The sequence below is a fragment of the Charadrius vociferus genome, unplaced genomic scaffold, assembly GCF_000708025.1.
Source record: "Charadrius vociferus isolate BGI_N301 unplaced genomic scaffold, ASM70802v2 scaffold340, whole genome shotgun sequence".
Taxonomy (NCBI): Eukaryota; Metazoa; Chordata; class Aves; order Charadriiformes; family Charadriidae; genus Charadrius; species Charadrius vociferus.
The window spans coordinates 631,836-650,566 of NW_009646631.1; the positions used below are offsets into that span (position 1 = coordinate 631,836).

At 39.9% G+C, this 18,731-nt stretch overlaps 1 protein-coding gene across 5 annotated transcripts in view; it reads right to left on the minus strand.

Moving 5' to 3' along the window:
- Window positions 1–18,731, minus strand: part of RPS6KC1 (ribosomal protein S6 kinase, 52kDa, polypeptide 1) — an 85,841-nt gene that overhangs the window by 33,961 nt on the left and 33,149 nt on the right. For 4 of the 5 annotated variants that reach the window (XM_009888192.1, XM_009888199.1, XM_009888176.1 and 1 more), the window contains 2 exons: window positions 15,237–15,355; window positions 7,378–7,470 (listed from right to left, as the gene is read on the minus strand). In XM_009888192.1, coding sequence (XP_009886494.1) covers window positions 7,378–7,470; window positions 15,237–15,355 — 212 coding nt within the window. The remainder of the gene's footprint in view (window positions 1–7,377; window positions 7,471–15,236; window positions 15,356–18,731) is intronic. The other variant, XM_009888207.1, reaches the window with a different exon arrangement.

Sequence of the window (18,731 nt, forward strand, 5' to 3'; positions counted from 1 at the left end):
GGCACTGAGCAACTAGACTGTGACACAAAAGGAGACAAGGCAAAATCCTATTTGTATTACTAATGTACGGAGTCAAGGTCTACATATCACGCTGGCTTTTGCGGCTCTGTCGCTTACTCGTTCTTTCCCTATTTTTCTGCATTGATGACAACCTCAACATGGCCAAAACCACTGACAGGCGAACAGCAATTGCCACATACAAATATATAATGCAAATAAGTGTATTCAGCAGCACAGACATCCCTATTTTGTACAAGCAGTGGGCTCCCAGGCACATCACAAAACACAAGTGAGCACAGCAGCGCTGCATGGCAGCATCTCAGTAAAGTGGCAGATAGCAATAAACCTCCGTGATGCCAAATAGGATTTTCTACTTGTGATTTTTTTTTCAAAGTCAAGGGTTAATTCTGATGCTGACAGCAGCTACTTAAAAAAATTAGCTTCTTAGATTTGATTTACAGTGTATCCAACAGCTTAGTGGAAAATAAATTAAATTCAATTCAATATAGTAGGTACAATTAATTGGAGAAAAATAAAATAAAACCTGCCTGGTAAATAACCATAGTCTAGCTTTAAGAAAACAGTTAATTTTAGGATCCTTTAAATGCACAGAAATTAGCAAATGTTTCAGTATGCTAATTTTTTTTAATTAAAAGATATTTCTGCAGTAAAAGCTCTTTCATATGCACTACTGATTCTTCATCAAACGTTAAGTTTCCAACTTAACACCAGTATAGCCGGTGGCAGCCTGAAGGTTTACCATCTGCTGCCACCCAAAGTCACGGTGGCCACCTTCAGAACATATGCATCAAAGCCCTGAGATAAGAGACTGAAGGAATACTGCAGAAGTCAGCATAAGGGGAATCACAAACCCAGAGGCACGCAACAGGCAAGTCACCAGGAAAAAAGAACGTGGTGAACCATTAGTCACCCTACCGAGCATCCAACCAAGGTCGCGGGGGACAACACTGGAAGAACTAAGGACTGCTCTAAATGCACTGCTCTCCTGTGGGTGGCTTTAATATAAATGCAGTCCTCTGTCACACTGCAGACATTTGCTTCCCCAGTCCCCCCTTTCTGTTCCATTTTTTTTGCCCCCCCTTCATCCCCCCCGCCCCCATTATCTAATATTGATTTTTTCCCAGACTCCACACTTTCAGGACATGGCACAGAACATGCCCGTGCTTTTTATTTACTGGAGCAGGTTTTAACACTGATCAAAATAAACACCTCAAAACACGTTTGCTTACAAAAATGTGGATTTAAGTTCACTAACATGAGTTGAAAAATAGCTCATGCCTGATCAAAGGAAATGGAATAGGACCTCTTACTGCAGTACCAGATACCTGAAGGGTTTTGAAGACACACCAGAGCTAAGGAATTACTCTATTTTTTTATTAATTTTATACTAGCTCTATTTTTTTATTAAATTGCTGTTCTACACTGAAAACACACCATGCAACAACATCACCAGTGGACCACCTATTAATTCTGGTCCTTATCTCCTAAACAAATGCAAACCTATCATAGGATAGATTGTCTAGCAGAAGTCCTACAAATTCGAAGATGTATCAGACAATCACCTAGGATTTTACTCCTTGCATTTACCTCACCAGTTGGAAAATCCCACTACAGGTAGTGACAGATAACGAGGAACGAGACAAGTTGATCGCCTGATTCTAGCATGAGTGCTTGGGACTGCAAGAAAACCTTATTAGGGGCTGATGCACAGCTGGGTGCCACACTCAAGGCACTGTTGCGATGATGAGGCAGAAGCAGGCGAGCAATTCCCCCCGCTCTCCTCAACTGTGCTGGCTGTCAAGGCTACCAGGATTAAAAGATCTACTTAACACAGATTTATTCTTGTCACTTTTCAGATTACACCACACGGACTCTCGCTCGTCTCCCTCTGTCGTTATAAAAAGAGATTACATTTGGTTAATATGTATGAAAAATGTGATTATTACTTATCCGGCTACCTGTGCAATATGAATTATCTTCAGTTTGTAATTATTCCTCCTTTCAAACCATTATTCTAGGGAACGTACAGCTTGTATATTCTATGACTTGCAATAATAGTGTACTTAAAAGACAAATGGTGCAGTTCTAAATAATGCAAATGCTAAGAAAGCCGAATATATTCACATCCCAATTTTTAAATACTTTTATTTGGTCAGTAACAGACAGGGAAGTCCACTTTCTCAAAGCAAACTAAAAACTGGCCATTAAATGCCAAATGGTGAAATATTAACCCAGAAAACATATCTGGCAAGTTATACTAGAGAATACAGTTTACAATATGAAATGCCACTAGGCATTGTAGAGTAATTGCCTGGCACCAATTATGTACTAAGCAACTTAGTAGTATTTAGGAAGACAAACTTAATTTTTGTTTAAAAGAAAACATCTCTATAAACTATTTCTTTCTAGAGGCCAGAAGATACATATAGTTCAGCCTGGACTATTCAATAATTTAATTTCTATTTTGTAAAGGGAAGGGTAAAATCTGCATTACTTGACTTAATCTTAGGACTGTTTTACGTCAGATGAAACAACACATTCACTAAAATCAAAAGAAATTTCAATGAGACAAATAAGAAAGAAGCTAGACAGAGATGAAGGGTTATAACAACAAAACACTCAGAAATGTTCAGACTGGTATAAATGGATAAATGGAAAGACTTCAGGAAAACAAGTGGCAGGAGTGTGAGGGCAGGGAAGAAGGGACAGGACTCTTTCTAGCTGGGAGAAAGATCGGGTTTTAAAGTTGAGCAAGCATTGTTACTTGGGTCTTGAAACCTGACTGTAGCTTAGGAATAATCCCACAGCAGTAGGGAGAGGAAGGTAGAGAGTAAATAAATCAGTTTTGATGACAACTCTGTAGTTGGTTTGATTTTGCAGGACTTGGCAAGTCACTTGGGAAACTAAAGGGTTATCAAAACTTAAGCTTTTAAAAGTTTCTTTATTTGTAGTAGTAGTTACTGTTATTACTCAGTTTCAGATTTTTAACCATTTTTGCCACTGCTATTTTCCATTATGCCATGTTCAGATGAGGAAAACTTGCTAGTCAGTTGAATTAATTATAACATGTTCTCAGCCAGTTTCTAAGCATTGTAATGAAACAAGAATGAATGTCTGAACTCAATCATGCTGTTTATTACAGCTCCCTTTTCCCCACACCTCTTATGTCCACACAGCTACTCATTCAAATCCATAAGATGATCTAAAGATGCCTGGCAGTGTGAACCTGAGAGCCATGTGAGAGAAAACATTTGCTACGGTCAACATAATTTCACCATAGTAACAGTCTTTAACCTCACCTCAAAATAAAATGCCGAATATTTAAGTTTCTAACAAACACTAACGGGACATAGCTACCTACATCCTATTATTCATGCACAGCACCCACACTGCCATTAAAAGGGCCAATTTCTCCTATCCTCTGATTAAATTCCATTAAAACTACCCATAATCTGTTTGAATTCAGCTATGGGTCTGCAGATTATGCATGCAAACTCTACATATATTCTATATATATGTGCTTTTTGGCACTTTCACTTATCAAGTAGACAAGTAGTAATTACACTTTCCAAATAATTAATAATACTGATTTGGTGGTTCTGTGTATTTCTAAGGTCAATTCATCAAAATGTACTACCATCAGTTATGAGTTCCCACAATAGCACGACAGCCACGAAAAATAGCCTATACTCAAGATCAACAGAATTGCTTCCAGTTCTTCAGAAAAGAAGTTATTTACTTTTACAATCCTCTTCAGAAACTTCCAAAATAATTTTAGCAAGGCCCTGATGAGAGTATTTTATTTTATAAGGTTTCAGATTGTACAATAAAGCTTAACAGTGTACCGAACAACAAGCTCAAATGTACAGACATCTGCAGAAGAACTGATCACTGTTACACCAGTGCCAATACAGACAACGTGGCTTGATGGGAGACCAGGGGAGCGGATAGAAAAGACATAAAAGACAGTCATTGGTTACAGAAGCATAGTTATTACTTAATACACTCTGCTTTCAAGATAAATCTTTAAACTGAATGAATCTAAATAACTGAGGGTTCTAAAGAATAAGAAATTGGGTCTGAAACAGCATTGTGAAGGTATCCAGCAGCACCATAACAAAGTCGTTTCTTTAGGGGCCAGTTGTAGCTTCAAAGGAAAGACTTGCCTATGGCAGGAATTCAGCACAGAATCTGCAACCTTGATTTTTAATTAGGCAAATTTTGAAAGCAAAAATCTTTGCTATTCCAAAAAGAAGTTTTCTACTTCAAGGTACATGAACTGATAAAATAATTGATTGTTCATGGCTGGTGATAACAGTCGCTAAAATATTTAGCTATTAGCCTGTTTTCAATGCAGTACTCTGGTAACACTAACAAGAGCTTTGCTGCCCAAGCAGCAGCACCTCAAAGTCTACAACATTTGCGGGACAAACACCACTTTTATAATTAGATTAAACCTCTATTTTCAGAAACCTACTTGCAGGTAGACTCTTCCCACAATAAACACATAAAATAAAGACCTGCAAATACCATGAAGTGAGCAACACAGCAGCAGCAGCAGAATTCAAGAAACCCGGTTTCCTCAAGCAAAGTGTAGGTCCTCTTGGGTCTATTAAAATACTTGGATTTATACCACAGTCTGTGCATGAGAGCAGAAGGATGGGAGATGAGGCATAGATATGGTCATTCTGTGAATTTTCACAATATTTTAAGGAGTTTAATAATGTTAAGATCTCTAACTCAGATTCAGCAGAAAAGGGTCAACAGCAAGAATTATTCAGGTGACAAGGCAGACAGAGGGAAAGACAGCACATTGGGAATAAACTAGGCTAAAGTTAAATGTCTAATCATTCTGTCTAGCCTAAAATAGTTTGAAACACACAGAGTTTCAGGTAGCAACAAGCATTTTGTCTGTGAAAATGAAGCTAATTCAAAATATTTCAAGAGGCTTCAAAAGAAGAACAAAGACTGACATTACTCTAAGGGAAGGCACTGAACCTTTCAGCATTTGATGGAGTGCAGGTTAACAGCTGGTTTTCTCGAGGCAGCACTGTAGCAGGCAGACACTAAGAGAAGCGGGCTTCAAGCAGCACTAAGAGAACAAGTCTGCAAACCCACCACCACCATTTTAAATCAGTGTGTTTAAGTCAGTCTTGCACAGGATTAGGCAAGACAGCGTTAAAAATGCCAGTGGTTCATTACTATCTACACACCCATCTTCTGCTGAAACCAAAGCACCTACCACAGGGTTAGAGTAGGAGAAGAGTATTTTCAGGCAAAACTTTGCGTGATGCTGAATCGGTTACAGACCTGTGCCCAAAAGCATGGCATCTCCAACGCTGGCCCTGAAAATCAGAATCCATTTTCAAGAACAAGCACACTACATCAGCTGGTTGGCTCCAGTGAGGATCCTTACACATCTATTTGGATTTCACCATGATGTGAACTTTAGGGCATATGCAAGCAGAGGAGGCGCAAAGAACAGTGATGGTGAAGAAGGAAGTGAGATGGTGCTTTAAACCAAAGGTGGGGGCATTGTCTCCAGCATACAGATACACGTGCACACTTTTGCGTCATATTCACATGCATTCTGTATATGCATTATAAAACCAAATAAAACATGCCCTTAATATTTGGGCTTAGACCAGTTTTTCACTTGCCTCACAACTTTACGAACACTTAAAAAATATATGAAAAAAGACAGCATACTCAGAATAAGATTAAGTTCATAATAAGGAGAATCTGAAAGCAGGTACACAGAGTACAAAGACACCTGAAAGGCTGTTGCTCCCTTTTTCATACAATACTTAAACATTAACTCTGACCCCTGCAATATTGTTTACACATGAGCATACCAGCTGTATACATGAGCCTGTTACTCCTCACACATATCTCCAACACTAAGATCTTGTATTTCTGTCATCACCAGAACCCTGATTCTGCCCAACTCTGCTGCAAAGATCTGGATACGTTCAGCTCGCGCCTGGGATACTTACTAGAGCTGTGCTCGAGAGATCTAGGAGATCTGGTAACACCAGGGACTCCAAAAACTTCATTCTGATCACGCTTCTTTTCCAGTCACTGTTCATTATTCTTATACAAGAACGAAGAAACCGAAAAGGTCCTTCTTGGTTCATTTCTGACACTTCTGCAGCCTCACATTGTCAGACTAATTCACAAAGTCCATGCCTACTGCACCCATTTAGTGGCTACTAATTTAGTTAGTGCCTACTAATCCAACAGATAGGTGCTCTTTCCAACCTGTCTCTCCGATACATATACAGAGAGGAACACAGGCTAAATTCTGTACTTAGAACTGAGGAAAAAGATACGATGAATAAAAAGTCAGAGCTGAGAAAACCTTGTGTGCTATAAAAACAACCATAATACCTAATGTATACAGCCCTCTGAGGAGAAGTTATCAACTTATGCACATAATTACAACAAAACAGGCAAAGAAAAACAATAATCAGTCCCCATAGCTAGGTTCAGTCCAATGAGAAAAAGAAACCGAGAAATACAGACCTTAAGAAACCAGCTACAGGTTTTCTGATGCACGTTACAAATCCATAAATACACCATGTATCAGTACATCATGCACAAACCAGGGACTACATAAGGAACTAACAAAAGGCACAAGGGAATTGGCATGGCAAAAAGGAAATGAGCTTTTACAGTCTGCATTAGCCACAGCCACACTGCTGAATAATACATCTTAAAAGTATTTGGTAAGGTGATAACAAATCAGCATTATCAAAACAATGCAGCCATTCTTCTGGTCTCTTAATGAGGCCTGCAAAAAATCCGTACGGTCCTTTACTATTTACAAAGGGGTATTACCCTGGGATTTTGGAAGACATTATTTGCATAACTCAAAAATAAGCTTCATTGCTGAATCTCTGTCTTCGCTGGGGATTTCAATTCCAAATTCTCAGGGAAGGAGTCTCAAGGAGTCGTGTATATCCCCAGCCCCCATTTCAAGTCACAGTTCAAAAGTAGGAATTTCTACCCTTCTATATATTTCAAGTATCCACCAGTTTATTCAACTGAAAACACATCTACTCGTCCTTAGCACAGTATTGTAACCATGACTTCATTTTTGAAAAACAGGCCTCATCCTATTGAATGCCACCAAACATGTACCTTATCCTTTAGCTCAAATATATTTTGCATGACCTTACATGAATTGCTTAGATAAAAGCCTTTTTTCTTCTACTTTTGTTATTTTAAAGTGCAGATGCATTTGAGTCATTTTCCCCTTTTGTTTCATATCCTTAAGATCCACAGCTTCAAAGACAAAATGTCAGCATGCAGTCGATTTATGACTGAACTCTTGAAGAGACACTGAAGAATTACCTTGTCAATCACCCCAAGGACTCTGAAGGCCTTCAGTTCCTCGGCAGGGCTCCTTAGGTTCCAAGAGGGCCTTGAACTTAGTGATCCTGGAGGCTAATGGAAGATATCAAAGATTATACATCAATCAGGGTGGTACTTGAAGGAAGACTGCCTGCTGAAGCAAATGCCAGGCCGAAGGAAACTAAATTTATCATAAATCAGAGAGAGTGAAGATGAAAGGAGAAGTTTTCTGTTTGTCCTTAGTGGAGGGAAAAAAACAACTTGCAAGTAAATAAAAAAAATCGAGATAACATTGAAAACAAAAAATTTTAAAAAGAAAAAATAATGAATTTTCTATGCTTAATGGAACCTGGCAATCGATTACTCAATTCTTACCCCTTCACAATAATCAATCAAAGCCTTACAGGTATTCTGGATACAAAATAATTCAGAGATCACTGAGGAAGAGAAAGCAAATTAGAGGCTTTTTAAGTCTGAAGAACATAAAATATAGAATTATAAACAGGGTTCTCTTGCGCTCTGGTGAGCTTTGTGAAATCCTTTTAATAACAAGGTGCACAACAGAAAGGATTCCTAAAACTGCCTTAGAAAAAGGTAGCTAGCTATGTATCATTAATCTAGAAATTAACACCACTGCAAGAGAATTGGCAGGTGCTAACTATTTGAGTAGTTAATACACATAGATTTTTGTCTGTGCTATGTTTTGTAGTTTCTCAGGGCAAACTCAAAGCTTGCATGTCAGAGGAGGGGACAACATTTTAAGTGGAAGTCTTCTGGGACAAAGAGCAACGTCTTAAGCATCACATATACCTCTGGCACATTAACAAACATTTTCAGAAGTTTCTAGTTGCCAACTGAGAGAATTCATTAGATCCTCCTCCAAAAAATTCAACATGCAGCTTCTACTAGAACGACAGACCTGGATCTCTTCCCCACAAATAAGGTAACTTCATTTGCAGAGTTGCTGAATGCCAAACTCCTTTTAAGCATAACCTGGTTTCCCCAAGTATACTTCTATTGCACAAAGGTAAAGGAAGAGGAAGTTGAAACTCCTTGATTTTTAGGCTTCTAAGAGGCAAAAGTTGTTTATCTAATTTGTCAGCATCCTGAGGCAATATTTAACAAATGCGTCACCAAGGAAAACTGCTGGTAAGCAATTATGCTGTGGATGAAATGATTAAGTACCAGGGAAAATCAAGAAATTTCCCCTTATGATCAGAAACTCCCAGAAAAACTGAAGATCCTGAACTAGGTAAATCCCATTTGCTTCCCCGCTAGTGTTTCCCCTCCAGTACCTTTACTGTGCTACCCTCAAAGGCCAGAGCACCTTCTTGAAGCCCTCCCCAAAACTAGTTCCCCTTCATGTTGCCAGTCAACCACCTTCTCTCCTTCCAAATTCTTTCCTAAAAATCAACACTTAATTAAGTATTGCCTGCAAAATTCAAAAGAAAAGGTCATAAACGCATGTTGAAAAAGCATGGAGAAAAGCGTGCCTTTCTTTTTTGTTCACCTACTGGGCTCAATGTTTAAAAAAGTTTATTATTTCTCTTCACTCATTTTTCTGGGTCTTATAATTTTTTTGTCACGTAAACACTGCCAAGCAAGAGTACCAACAGCAGTTAAGAGAAAACAGCTCAGATTCTACAAATCACTAAAAAAAACTCTACATGAAGTTTTCTCCAAATCTACTTTAGGTTCCACATCCTAGTGAGCTGTTGGAAGGTCAAGGGAGTTCTTTTGTTGGGTTGTATTTTAAGAGTGTGCAATTTTTCTGCAATAACGAAATATTTCATTTGAAACAAAGAGTTGTACTAACACTGAGTTTATTCATGACAAGATTTCAAAAGCATTCTAAGGAATACATTTAATGAAAGAGAGTATTTCCAAATCCTCTAGACTATTATAAAAGATTTCCACTTCTATCTGCATGCTATTACATTTTATAACCATTCCTCCATAATCAAGCTTTTAAAATTTTCTCTTATGCATAACATTTCAACCATGAATTAAGTTCATACATCACTACAGAACTTAACAGTTGTCTAATAATGCTATAGAATCAGACTTCTGCACTCATCATGTCTGAAGAGCCCGAGAAAACCAGCACATATTTTTGGGTCCCTCTCTAAAATATCACCAAGTCTCTGTGTACACAGTCTGTGTGTACTGTGTACACACACTTTTTTCCATATACTCATTCTACAGTCACTTCTTACCTTAAAACGATTAACAATCACATCCACATCTCCACAGCTCCCAGTAGCATCTCCATTTTTATCAGTTTCGGGTTATTTTTTGCTCTTTACAGTACTTTGGTTTCACTGTTGCAAAATCTAATAGTGGAGCCCAGTGATGAGGAGGCATCACATTCTGTTGTGAAGCAAGCTGGAAGCAAACTCTAAATACCCAATTCCCAGAACTACAGCAATTAAGCTCTCTATGAAGCTGCCTGCTCCTCTGAATAGAGTAAAAATCCAAGCTCAGCATCTAGCCAGCGATAAGAAAAATAACTAATTAACAGCTCTCTCATCAAAAATAGAGGAACAAAAAAAGAAAAGGAGAGTGACAAAAACTCAAAGGCTTCATTTGCCTTTAGAAATAAGGCATTTACATTCTAAAGAAAGTGGCAAGCTACCTCTGCCTGCAGAAGGCCTTCAGCAGCCTGTCCAAATGCTCAGCATGCTGCTCAGGTATCCCAGGACTTTCTCTCCTGTGGCTAGGCCCTGTATGTTTTGAAACTATTTCCAGATGACACTGAGCTGCACAGCTGGAGTTATCTGACTTGGGACCGGTGGCACCAGCTCCTTTCCCACCATCAGCTTTTGGCTAGCATATGCTAATTTCAAATGGAAACAGATGATGTTGATTGTGATGCTGGCCTCTGCAAAGACCCAGCAGCTTGTGGCCACCACTTGCCTTCGGAAAGCTCTAGTTTTGCAAGCTACACAGTGAAATATGGCGATAGCTCTTGCCTCAGCTTTAGCATCACTGCCAGCAGTTACAAGAGCAGGGGACGAAAGAGAATTACACCACCAGCAAAGCAAGAGGAAGAACCTGTCATGTTAACCTAATTTAACGCAAAAGCACTATCCCTAGCCTGGTGACACAAACACCATCCGATGGGAAATGATTCTACTGCTGATGTTGCCACCTTTGACAGCAGTCACCGCAGAAGCTCAGGATAGAAAAGAGCACTTTCACGAACACCAGTGCAGGGCTTGCACATCAAAATGCGACTTCCCCTCACCATTCAGAGGTCTACGTCTGATGACTCCAGTAATCATCCCCCTGGAGCATGGCCAGACCCTTGACTGCAGCAAGGAGATGCCTTGTTCTGAAGCAGATACTGCTGGTCTGAGGTACAAGGCTCCACACCATGGGTGTGAAAGAGCTTTCAGCAGTCCTGGCCAGGCAGAACGTCCTGGCCCCTTCCTCACTCTGCACCACAGGAAAACAAGGTTGCATCTCTGCACGCATCTGAATGCAGACGGAGCTATGGTGTGTTTCAGAAGGTCCCCAGCAGTCACCAATTTGGGACTGCATCTTCCCTGAAGCTGGGACACATCTGGGCTCATGCACGTCTAGAACCAGCAGCAGAGAGGAATGCAGAATGCGATCTTGGAAGCCTTGAGACTGAATTTCTTATTTTATGTTTAATTTACATGTCACAGAACTACAGCAGTGTATTTTCTTTACACTTCATGTAATTTTCATGCACATTTAATGAGAATTTTAGGAAGTAAGATATCCTGTGCAAACTGCAAAGACTGAAGACGGCTTTTCCTGTTTGGGCATCAGCCTTGCATGTAACTCTTCTTAATAAATTGCTTTGAAAATCAAAAATAATTGACATTTTAAAAGACAACAGCTTTTATAACAGTGCAAAAAGAGACAATTTGGAATATAAAAAATTGGGCATATGTACAACCAAAAATCATTTCAAAGAGTGAAAAAAATATGCATTATAAAAATACCAACAAAGTTAAAAGGAACACACAGCCTATATGTGTAGCTATGCTGGGCCTCACAGTTGACAGCTATGTAAGGCTGCAGCTTTCCGACGGTCAATCCAGTGCGATTCAAAGGCTGTAATTGCAGCTCCCACTCAGGTTTGGAGGTGGCTCCCCAGAGCTGCTGCTTATAAAGGAGCAGAGAAGAAAATACAGCTTGAGAATCTGCAAAATGGCCTGCTGTTGCCGTCACACAGCATTCTTGAGCATTTGTCATCAAGAAGGTCCTTGACGCTGCCATGCTGTGCCAGCAGAGGAAGAGAAGGACAGCGTTTGCTGCAGCTTGTTTTTCCAGAAGGTCTGCATGCCTGTTTACAAACTCCAGAAGCTGTTTCCACATCTCCTACTCCTACAGGTCACAGCAAGGCTTTTCTCAATGTTTACAAGACCCTGTCTAGTGAGTTCCCAGTTCATGGTCAGTCACAATTGCGTCAGTTCCCTGTGCTTCTTTTCAACCTTAAGAAATCTTCTATCCATCCTTAAGTCCTCTACCCATAACCTTTTTTTTTTAACAGTGCCAAGGATTCTCCAAACACCTCCTCTTGTGCTCCTTTCTTCACCACTCTGACTTGCCAGCAGCAGAGTGGTTGCTAAGGACGCTATCCTTGAGGGCTACACTGGTGGCTTTTTGTTGAGGCAAGAAAAGTAACAAACTATTATTGTTCTTTGTTTTGTTTCCATGGCATCAAAGATAATTTTTGCTTCTCAGCTCTGAAATGCCAGGCCTTCACCTCTAGGGAAATCTGGCCTTCAAAGAGGCAAGGGCCTGGCATTTTGGGTCGCAGAAGAATAGCTCGCTTCTGCCCCAGGTCCCCAGAGAAAAGCTGCGGTGCTTTACCATCACATGGTGTTCAGATGGCAAATCGATGGCTTGGGGTGCGTTTAGCAGGTATAGTCTTTTGAGACTGCTGCACATGGTTCAGCACACAGCTGGCAGCCGAAGCTTTCGGGAAATAGGAGAATCTGAGGGGTGAAGGACAATAATTGAACCTGCACTTCTGAGCTTACCTCTTCCTTTGCTGGACATTTCTCTGGCGTGGTGGATGAGAAAAAAATAAAGTGTCATGTCTAAGAAGGCCAGGTGAGCCTAGTTTTGATGCTGATCACTGTGGTTGTTCTTTGTAAGGTCACAATAGGAAAAACAAAGCTACCTACCACCAGACATGGCTGACAAAACAGATCTGCCTTGTAACATCAGGTCATGAACAAGAACACTGTGCCTTAAATGCCGATGCTTGCTTACTAGTCAGACCTCTTCCTCCGAAATACAAACAGCCTCAGGACCCCTACTGCCCATGAAGTTCCCTGCACTGAACCATCTTCCCATAACCCAACTGCACCCTGCCTATTGTAATATAGACACAGGTACTGCTAAGGTACAGCATTTGTCCACCATTCTCTTGCAAAGCAATTTCAGTTAAATGGTTTAAACTGTGCTGGGCTAACAGGTGTAACAGCACTTGACCATGCTTCTAGGAAAGGCTTCCTAAGTGCAGTAATGCAGTGATTCTTCTCAAAGACTTCAGCCTCCCTCCGAACCAGAAGTGATGAGAGACCTCTTTACAGATTCACATGAGCAAAGAAGGGATTGTACGGTGATATTTAAACATTCACGTTTATATCCTGTCCAAGCACCAGCATTTGAACAAGGGATGGTATCAGTCAGCATGACCTACAGCAGTAGGAGGTGCTACTGCTAACAGAGCAACCTTGCCCCTGCACGGCCAAAGGCAGTTAGAGAAATATCAAGTGAAGTGATGGTGCAAATAGGCATACACATTAACCTTGTACGCTATAGACTTAATTGATTTAGGAGAAGGACACAAAATATCTGCATGTTTCCACTAGTATCTCCCAAGAATCATGCTGCATATGATGAGGGTTATTTCAGTGCACTTATCACTCTCTGCATGGGGTGAAACAATTCACACAAACTCCAATATAAGCTGTCTTGGGCAGTAAAACAGATAAGCAGTAACTAAGGTGCAAGAATTTAGGTCTACTCAGCAACCAATGTGCAGGAAGAGTCACATTCCTCACTCCCCTTAAGACACTAAGACAAAGCAGAGCATGCCAATTCTTAGTGGTTCCTACCATTACCTTTACAGTAACTTTGGGAGATAAGTCCTTCTCCCAATTAATTTTCAGCTATCAACTTGGAGACAAGCTGTTCCTCACCACAACCATAATGACCCATCAGCACCATCTGCCCTTGATGCCAGCAAATTCCAAATCTCTCAGATAAAAGTCAGGTATATGCATTATGAAGAGCATCAAATAAAAGTTATTAAAATACACATACAGACTTAGGTAAAACAAAGCCAAATTGTGGAAACATGGCTTCTTTTGTAAAAAGGAGAATAAGCCAGGTGCAACATTTTGCTTGTGCAAAGTCAGATTTGCCCTAACTTGTCATTTTTGAGTTTCAACAGAGAAGAATGGTATTCTATTCTCACTACTTTTGTTTTTCTTGTCTTATCCCAATTAATCCTGCTTCCCTTTGGATCTGCAAAGAAGGCATGTGACTTATTCAGTACAGCATAAAAGAGGAAATACTTTACCCCTCAAGTTCACATATAAAAGCGCAACCTATTTCTTCCTCCTTCCCAACCACAATTAGTTTTTAAACTTATAAAAAGGCAAAAATAGGTTGTTAATGTTTTTTTCTTGTTCTGCGGTTTCCAAACACACTGAGGTTTTCATTCAATATAGATTCTTCCCCATTTTCATGGGTGTTTGACCCAAAGAAAGACTACCTAGTAGGAGTTCATATCAGTTCAAAATGCTAAGTTGTTCAAAGTACAATTCATAGCATCAGCAAGACTTCAAATCTCACAAAATATATCCCACTTGGAACATCCTCAAAATTGTATTTGTGGGGTCTTAACATAAAAAAAGCTACCCTTCGAAATCAGGGGTTTTGCTTTTTCAATTTACTTATTAGGCAGTCGGATTTTGTAAGGCTTCCCATTTTTGCAGCAGTGGTCTCCTTAAAGCATTTTTAGATCTGTGCAAAATAAGCAGCAATAATCTTCTGTCTCTTTTGCCCTGACTTGATTTAAACGTAGAGAGATAGAAAGTTGGTAATTTTTTATATTTACTACAATAGGGCAGTCATTGACAATCACACACATGACTGCAGTAAAAGTCTGAAGTAAGAACAGATAAGTCCCAAAGGAATTGGTTGGGGAAGGGCAAAGTAGAAATTTATTGAGGGTGCCTTGGAATAAGCTTTGTTTGTTTTTTGTACAAGTACAGATAAGGGTGTTTCTGCTTATGAAGGTAGGAATTATGACAGAAACTCCTCAAAAATCAGGAAGCAGCTGATCACTCAAGCACATCCAAGAGAGACATCTGAAGGGATCAGGAAGAACCTTTGTTCAATTAATTGTGGGAAATTCATCTCTCATGCCCCCGCCATGTGCTTGAGTGACTTCTGATACACCATTATGTGCTCAGCTAAAGAAACGGACAGTCTTTCTGCTCCCAACAGGACCAAGCAATATTCACACAGGAAAGTCAAAAGAAATGTTACATTCTGGTGGGTTTTTTCGCTTTACCTTTAAATTCTTTAGCATGACTAAAAATGCTTATATCATTAACTGTGGAGGAGAAGGAAAGCATGTGAACAAACAGGCCTGTATTAAATCAAGCACTACTTGTAATGCTATTAAATGCAACCAACAAGAATCAGAAAAGAACAGCAACGTAACAGAAACGGAACATGAAAATACTCCTCAGGACTCCTGAAAGAGTTCTAGAACCTCAAGGTTGAATATACTTTGCTGAAAGACAGAACAATTTAATTATATCAAATTCTGGTTCAGAAAAAAAGAAATTAAAGCTTACCATAGAAACAGATGCATCTTCAGAGGATTTATGGTAGAGACTGGAAATTTTTTCTGCACGCATAAGGTACTCTGCAGTCTTCCTTTTCACTGCTTCTCGACGAGTTGGGCTTGATTCACCTCGATAGAGAAAAAGAAAGTTATTTTTTCAATAGAGAGAGAGGTACTAAGCATATGACTCTCTTGATTCTACCTTTTTGATTTCCTTTGGGTTATTCGTAACCAAACCCACAGATATGCATCACATAAAAAGCAAGTACTATGATCTCAGAGTTCTACAACTTAAGCCTTGCTATAGACTAAGTTAAATAAAAAGTCTTATCTCATTTTTCTGTGATCTGATATATGTTCCTATGGTAACATAATTACGAACTGAAACAAACCACTGATCCAAAGGTTGTAGCCCCAAAAAACTCAATTGGGGAAGACACAATAAGACATTTACAAGCAAACAATAAAGAAACTTGTTTTTTTCCCCCGTGTTTCTAACATGGGCTTTCCTAAGGATAAAAGGAAGTCAGAAATGCTATCAATAGCCAGAAGGCAACATGACAGACACCAAGAATTCTTCCTCACAGCTTTCTGATGCTACACGCTCCTTGCCTGTTGGCTTGGGGTGACACAGGAAGAAACGAAAAAGCACTTGCACCAACTACTTCACTTCCCAGATGACCAAACAACCTTTGTGTTACATCTAATCTATCCAAATTCTTGTAAGAGGTAAGAATGCTGTGATACTGCACAAATTCTGTATTTACTCTAAAACTTACAGTTTATGTTTAGGCATTCACATCATGAGCAGTATATTGTTATAATAGACTCAATTTGTAATGACAACACCCAACCATGCAACCACCAAGCAAAGAGAAAAAGATTGTGAGCCACAATTATTGGAGAACTGAGATTACTATGCTGAAAAATAGTTACAGATAACTGTCCCAGAAGAAGGCAGAGCAATAGCAGAGACTTCATATGGCTCTAACAGTCTCTTCCAGGCATAAATGAGGCCACCTGAAACTTGCAGGAACACAGCCTTGGTTATGATGGACTTCTGCACCGACAGGTGCAAGACAGCACCTCTCACAAACCGATGCTCAAACAGGTCAAGGAACTGCACGAATATCTGCCTAACAGCTCCCCAACATGAAAGACAAGGCAAGGAACAGGGGAGGTAATAAATTAAACACGCAAATACACAAACCCTAACAAACAGCAGATAACAGAGACAATAACAAAGACAAGAACTCATAAGACAGTGATCAATGGGCCATGAAAGGAACCTCTGAATGTAACCTTGAAGAAGTTCAACCAGAAACTTGGTAACTGATAAGAAAAAAAAAAAAAAAAAGAGGATTATTATGGGTTATCAAGAATGCGTCTCATAAAAAAGAGAAAACTTATTATGGGATGTCTGAGGGAGAACTTACTCCTTAAACGCTTACGTGCAAAACTTACTGTGGGAGGTTTTCAGGGAGGATTGCGGCAATGTGTAAGATGTTGTGAGATGTTTAGGGGTAGGACCAAAGGTGAGGAAAGGGAGGGGTCAAGGTGAAGAGGGGGGCACAATCATGAGAAAACAGAGGTGGGAATTACATGAGCCGACCGCGTGTAAGCAGGCTGCTGGTCAATATCATTGTCTGAGCCCTTTACCTGACCACCACTGTCTGTCTTATCCTCTCATTAAACTCTACTACTCACGATTTCCTGCATGAGTGTGCTTATTGTTCTTTATGCTTAAGATACACGAACAAACTTCAAGCCAGAGAAGCATGCAAGTCAGACAAAATGTATAAGAGATGGATAATGTTGCTGGGGGGGAGCTACCAGAGAGACATGAACAGCAGGCCTTTCCCTAACCAGCAATAGTTCAAAAGAGGTTGGTCTGCTCACACTGCGGTTATGTAGGTATCTCTAAAGGCAACATCCTTCCACCCATGTCCATTTGTTTGTGGTCAACCATGTTTGGAGAGAGTATGTGTGTGCACACGTAAGCCTCTCTCAGAAGTTTGCACTCAGTTTCACTACTGGTAGAACCCAAAGAAGGGGTAAGCTGCAGCCACTTCTCTCCAGCACCTCAGGGCAGGAGGAATCACTCTGATCCTCCAGTCAGCCAGACCTGGCTCGCTTTAAGATGGACTCCTTAATAAAAGAGGAGAAGCAGGTTGTCTGACTGCTCAAATTTCCCAAAACACTTTGAAGATGGCAGATAATAATAAAAAACTAAGTGTGAGGCCTCTTCAGGAGGTTCATGGAGAGTTCCTCTGCTGTAGGCTCTCAGATTTGCTGTTTTCCCACCACCCCAAGCAAGAGGGAATGAATCATTGCTCTTGCTTTTATCAATCCTTAAAGTCCGAGAGTGAAGAAGGCAGAGGCTCTTTTTCATTTTATGTTGCCATGGTCTACTACTAGTTAATTTGACCTTGTTACAATAAAGACTCCCCCTCCCTTTCATATCATGACTACAAATCACCTAAACACACAGAAACATCACACAGACTCCATCAAGAATAAGTAGAAGAGACTTATGATCTCTTACAAGCTCTGCTCTAAGTGGTCTATTGTAAATCTTATGATTCGCCTCACAGCAGGAGGGAAAAGTGATTGTCACCTCCTTGGACAGAGAGACACAGCCCTGCTCTGCAAACACCTTGGACTATACTTGGTTTGGGGAGAAGCCAGACAGTCAGAAATTCAGTGCACTTTCAGCATACAATATTATGGATATGTAACAATTTCTCAGTAATTTCTCTCATTCTAATGACAGAGGGGACTTTGTGCCAGGTCCAGCACTTCTAATATCAGCCTCCACTTGGTAGGACTCATCTGGGGAAATTGCCCTAGAAGAGACTGCCAGCCTTATTTCCACCTAGGATTAAAAAAAACCCCAGTGACATGCGATTGTTTGAACTTGGATTTGGCTTTATCAGAAGAGAAAAGATACACAGTATTTTATAAATGTGTGTTGCAATTTCTTAAAACATGACCAACGCTCTTGCTTTCATCTCTACGTTTAATCTTACAAGCACCATAAAACTTTCTTGTGCCAATCCACTGGTGATCACCCGCATTCTCTTAGACACACGAAGTGGTAGTCGCTCAGGGAGAACAAGTCATCTGCACAGAAGCAATAAACTCTTCAACCAGCGTTTTCTTCAAGCGGACTGGTAGTAAACTGCTAGGTTAGTGTCTAAGGCTATCATAAAAGTCAAGCTTACTGCTTAATTGTTAGTTATGTGTACTTAGTTGGGATGTTTATTACCTTTTTTCAATGCTTCAGTAATTTTATAGTAATTAACGCAAACAAGCTAGGATGTCCCCTTAGAGCTGTCTTTGTTTTCCCTACTTTCACAAGACATTAATTTCAGTTTTCCTTCTACTTTTCCTTACAGAGTAATTTGTTAAATAACATTTGCAACTGCTCACTCATTAAAATATTCAGTCATAAAAGAGGATGTGGATTCACAAACCAGTATTTACTCAACAAGTTCTTGCATCT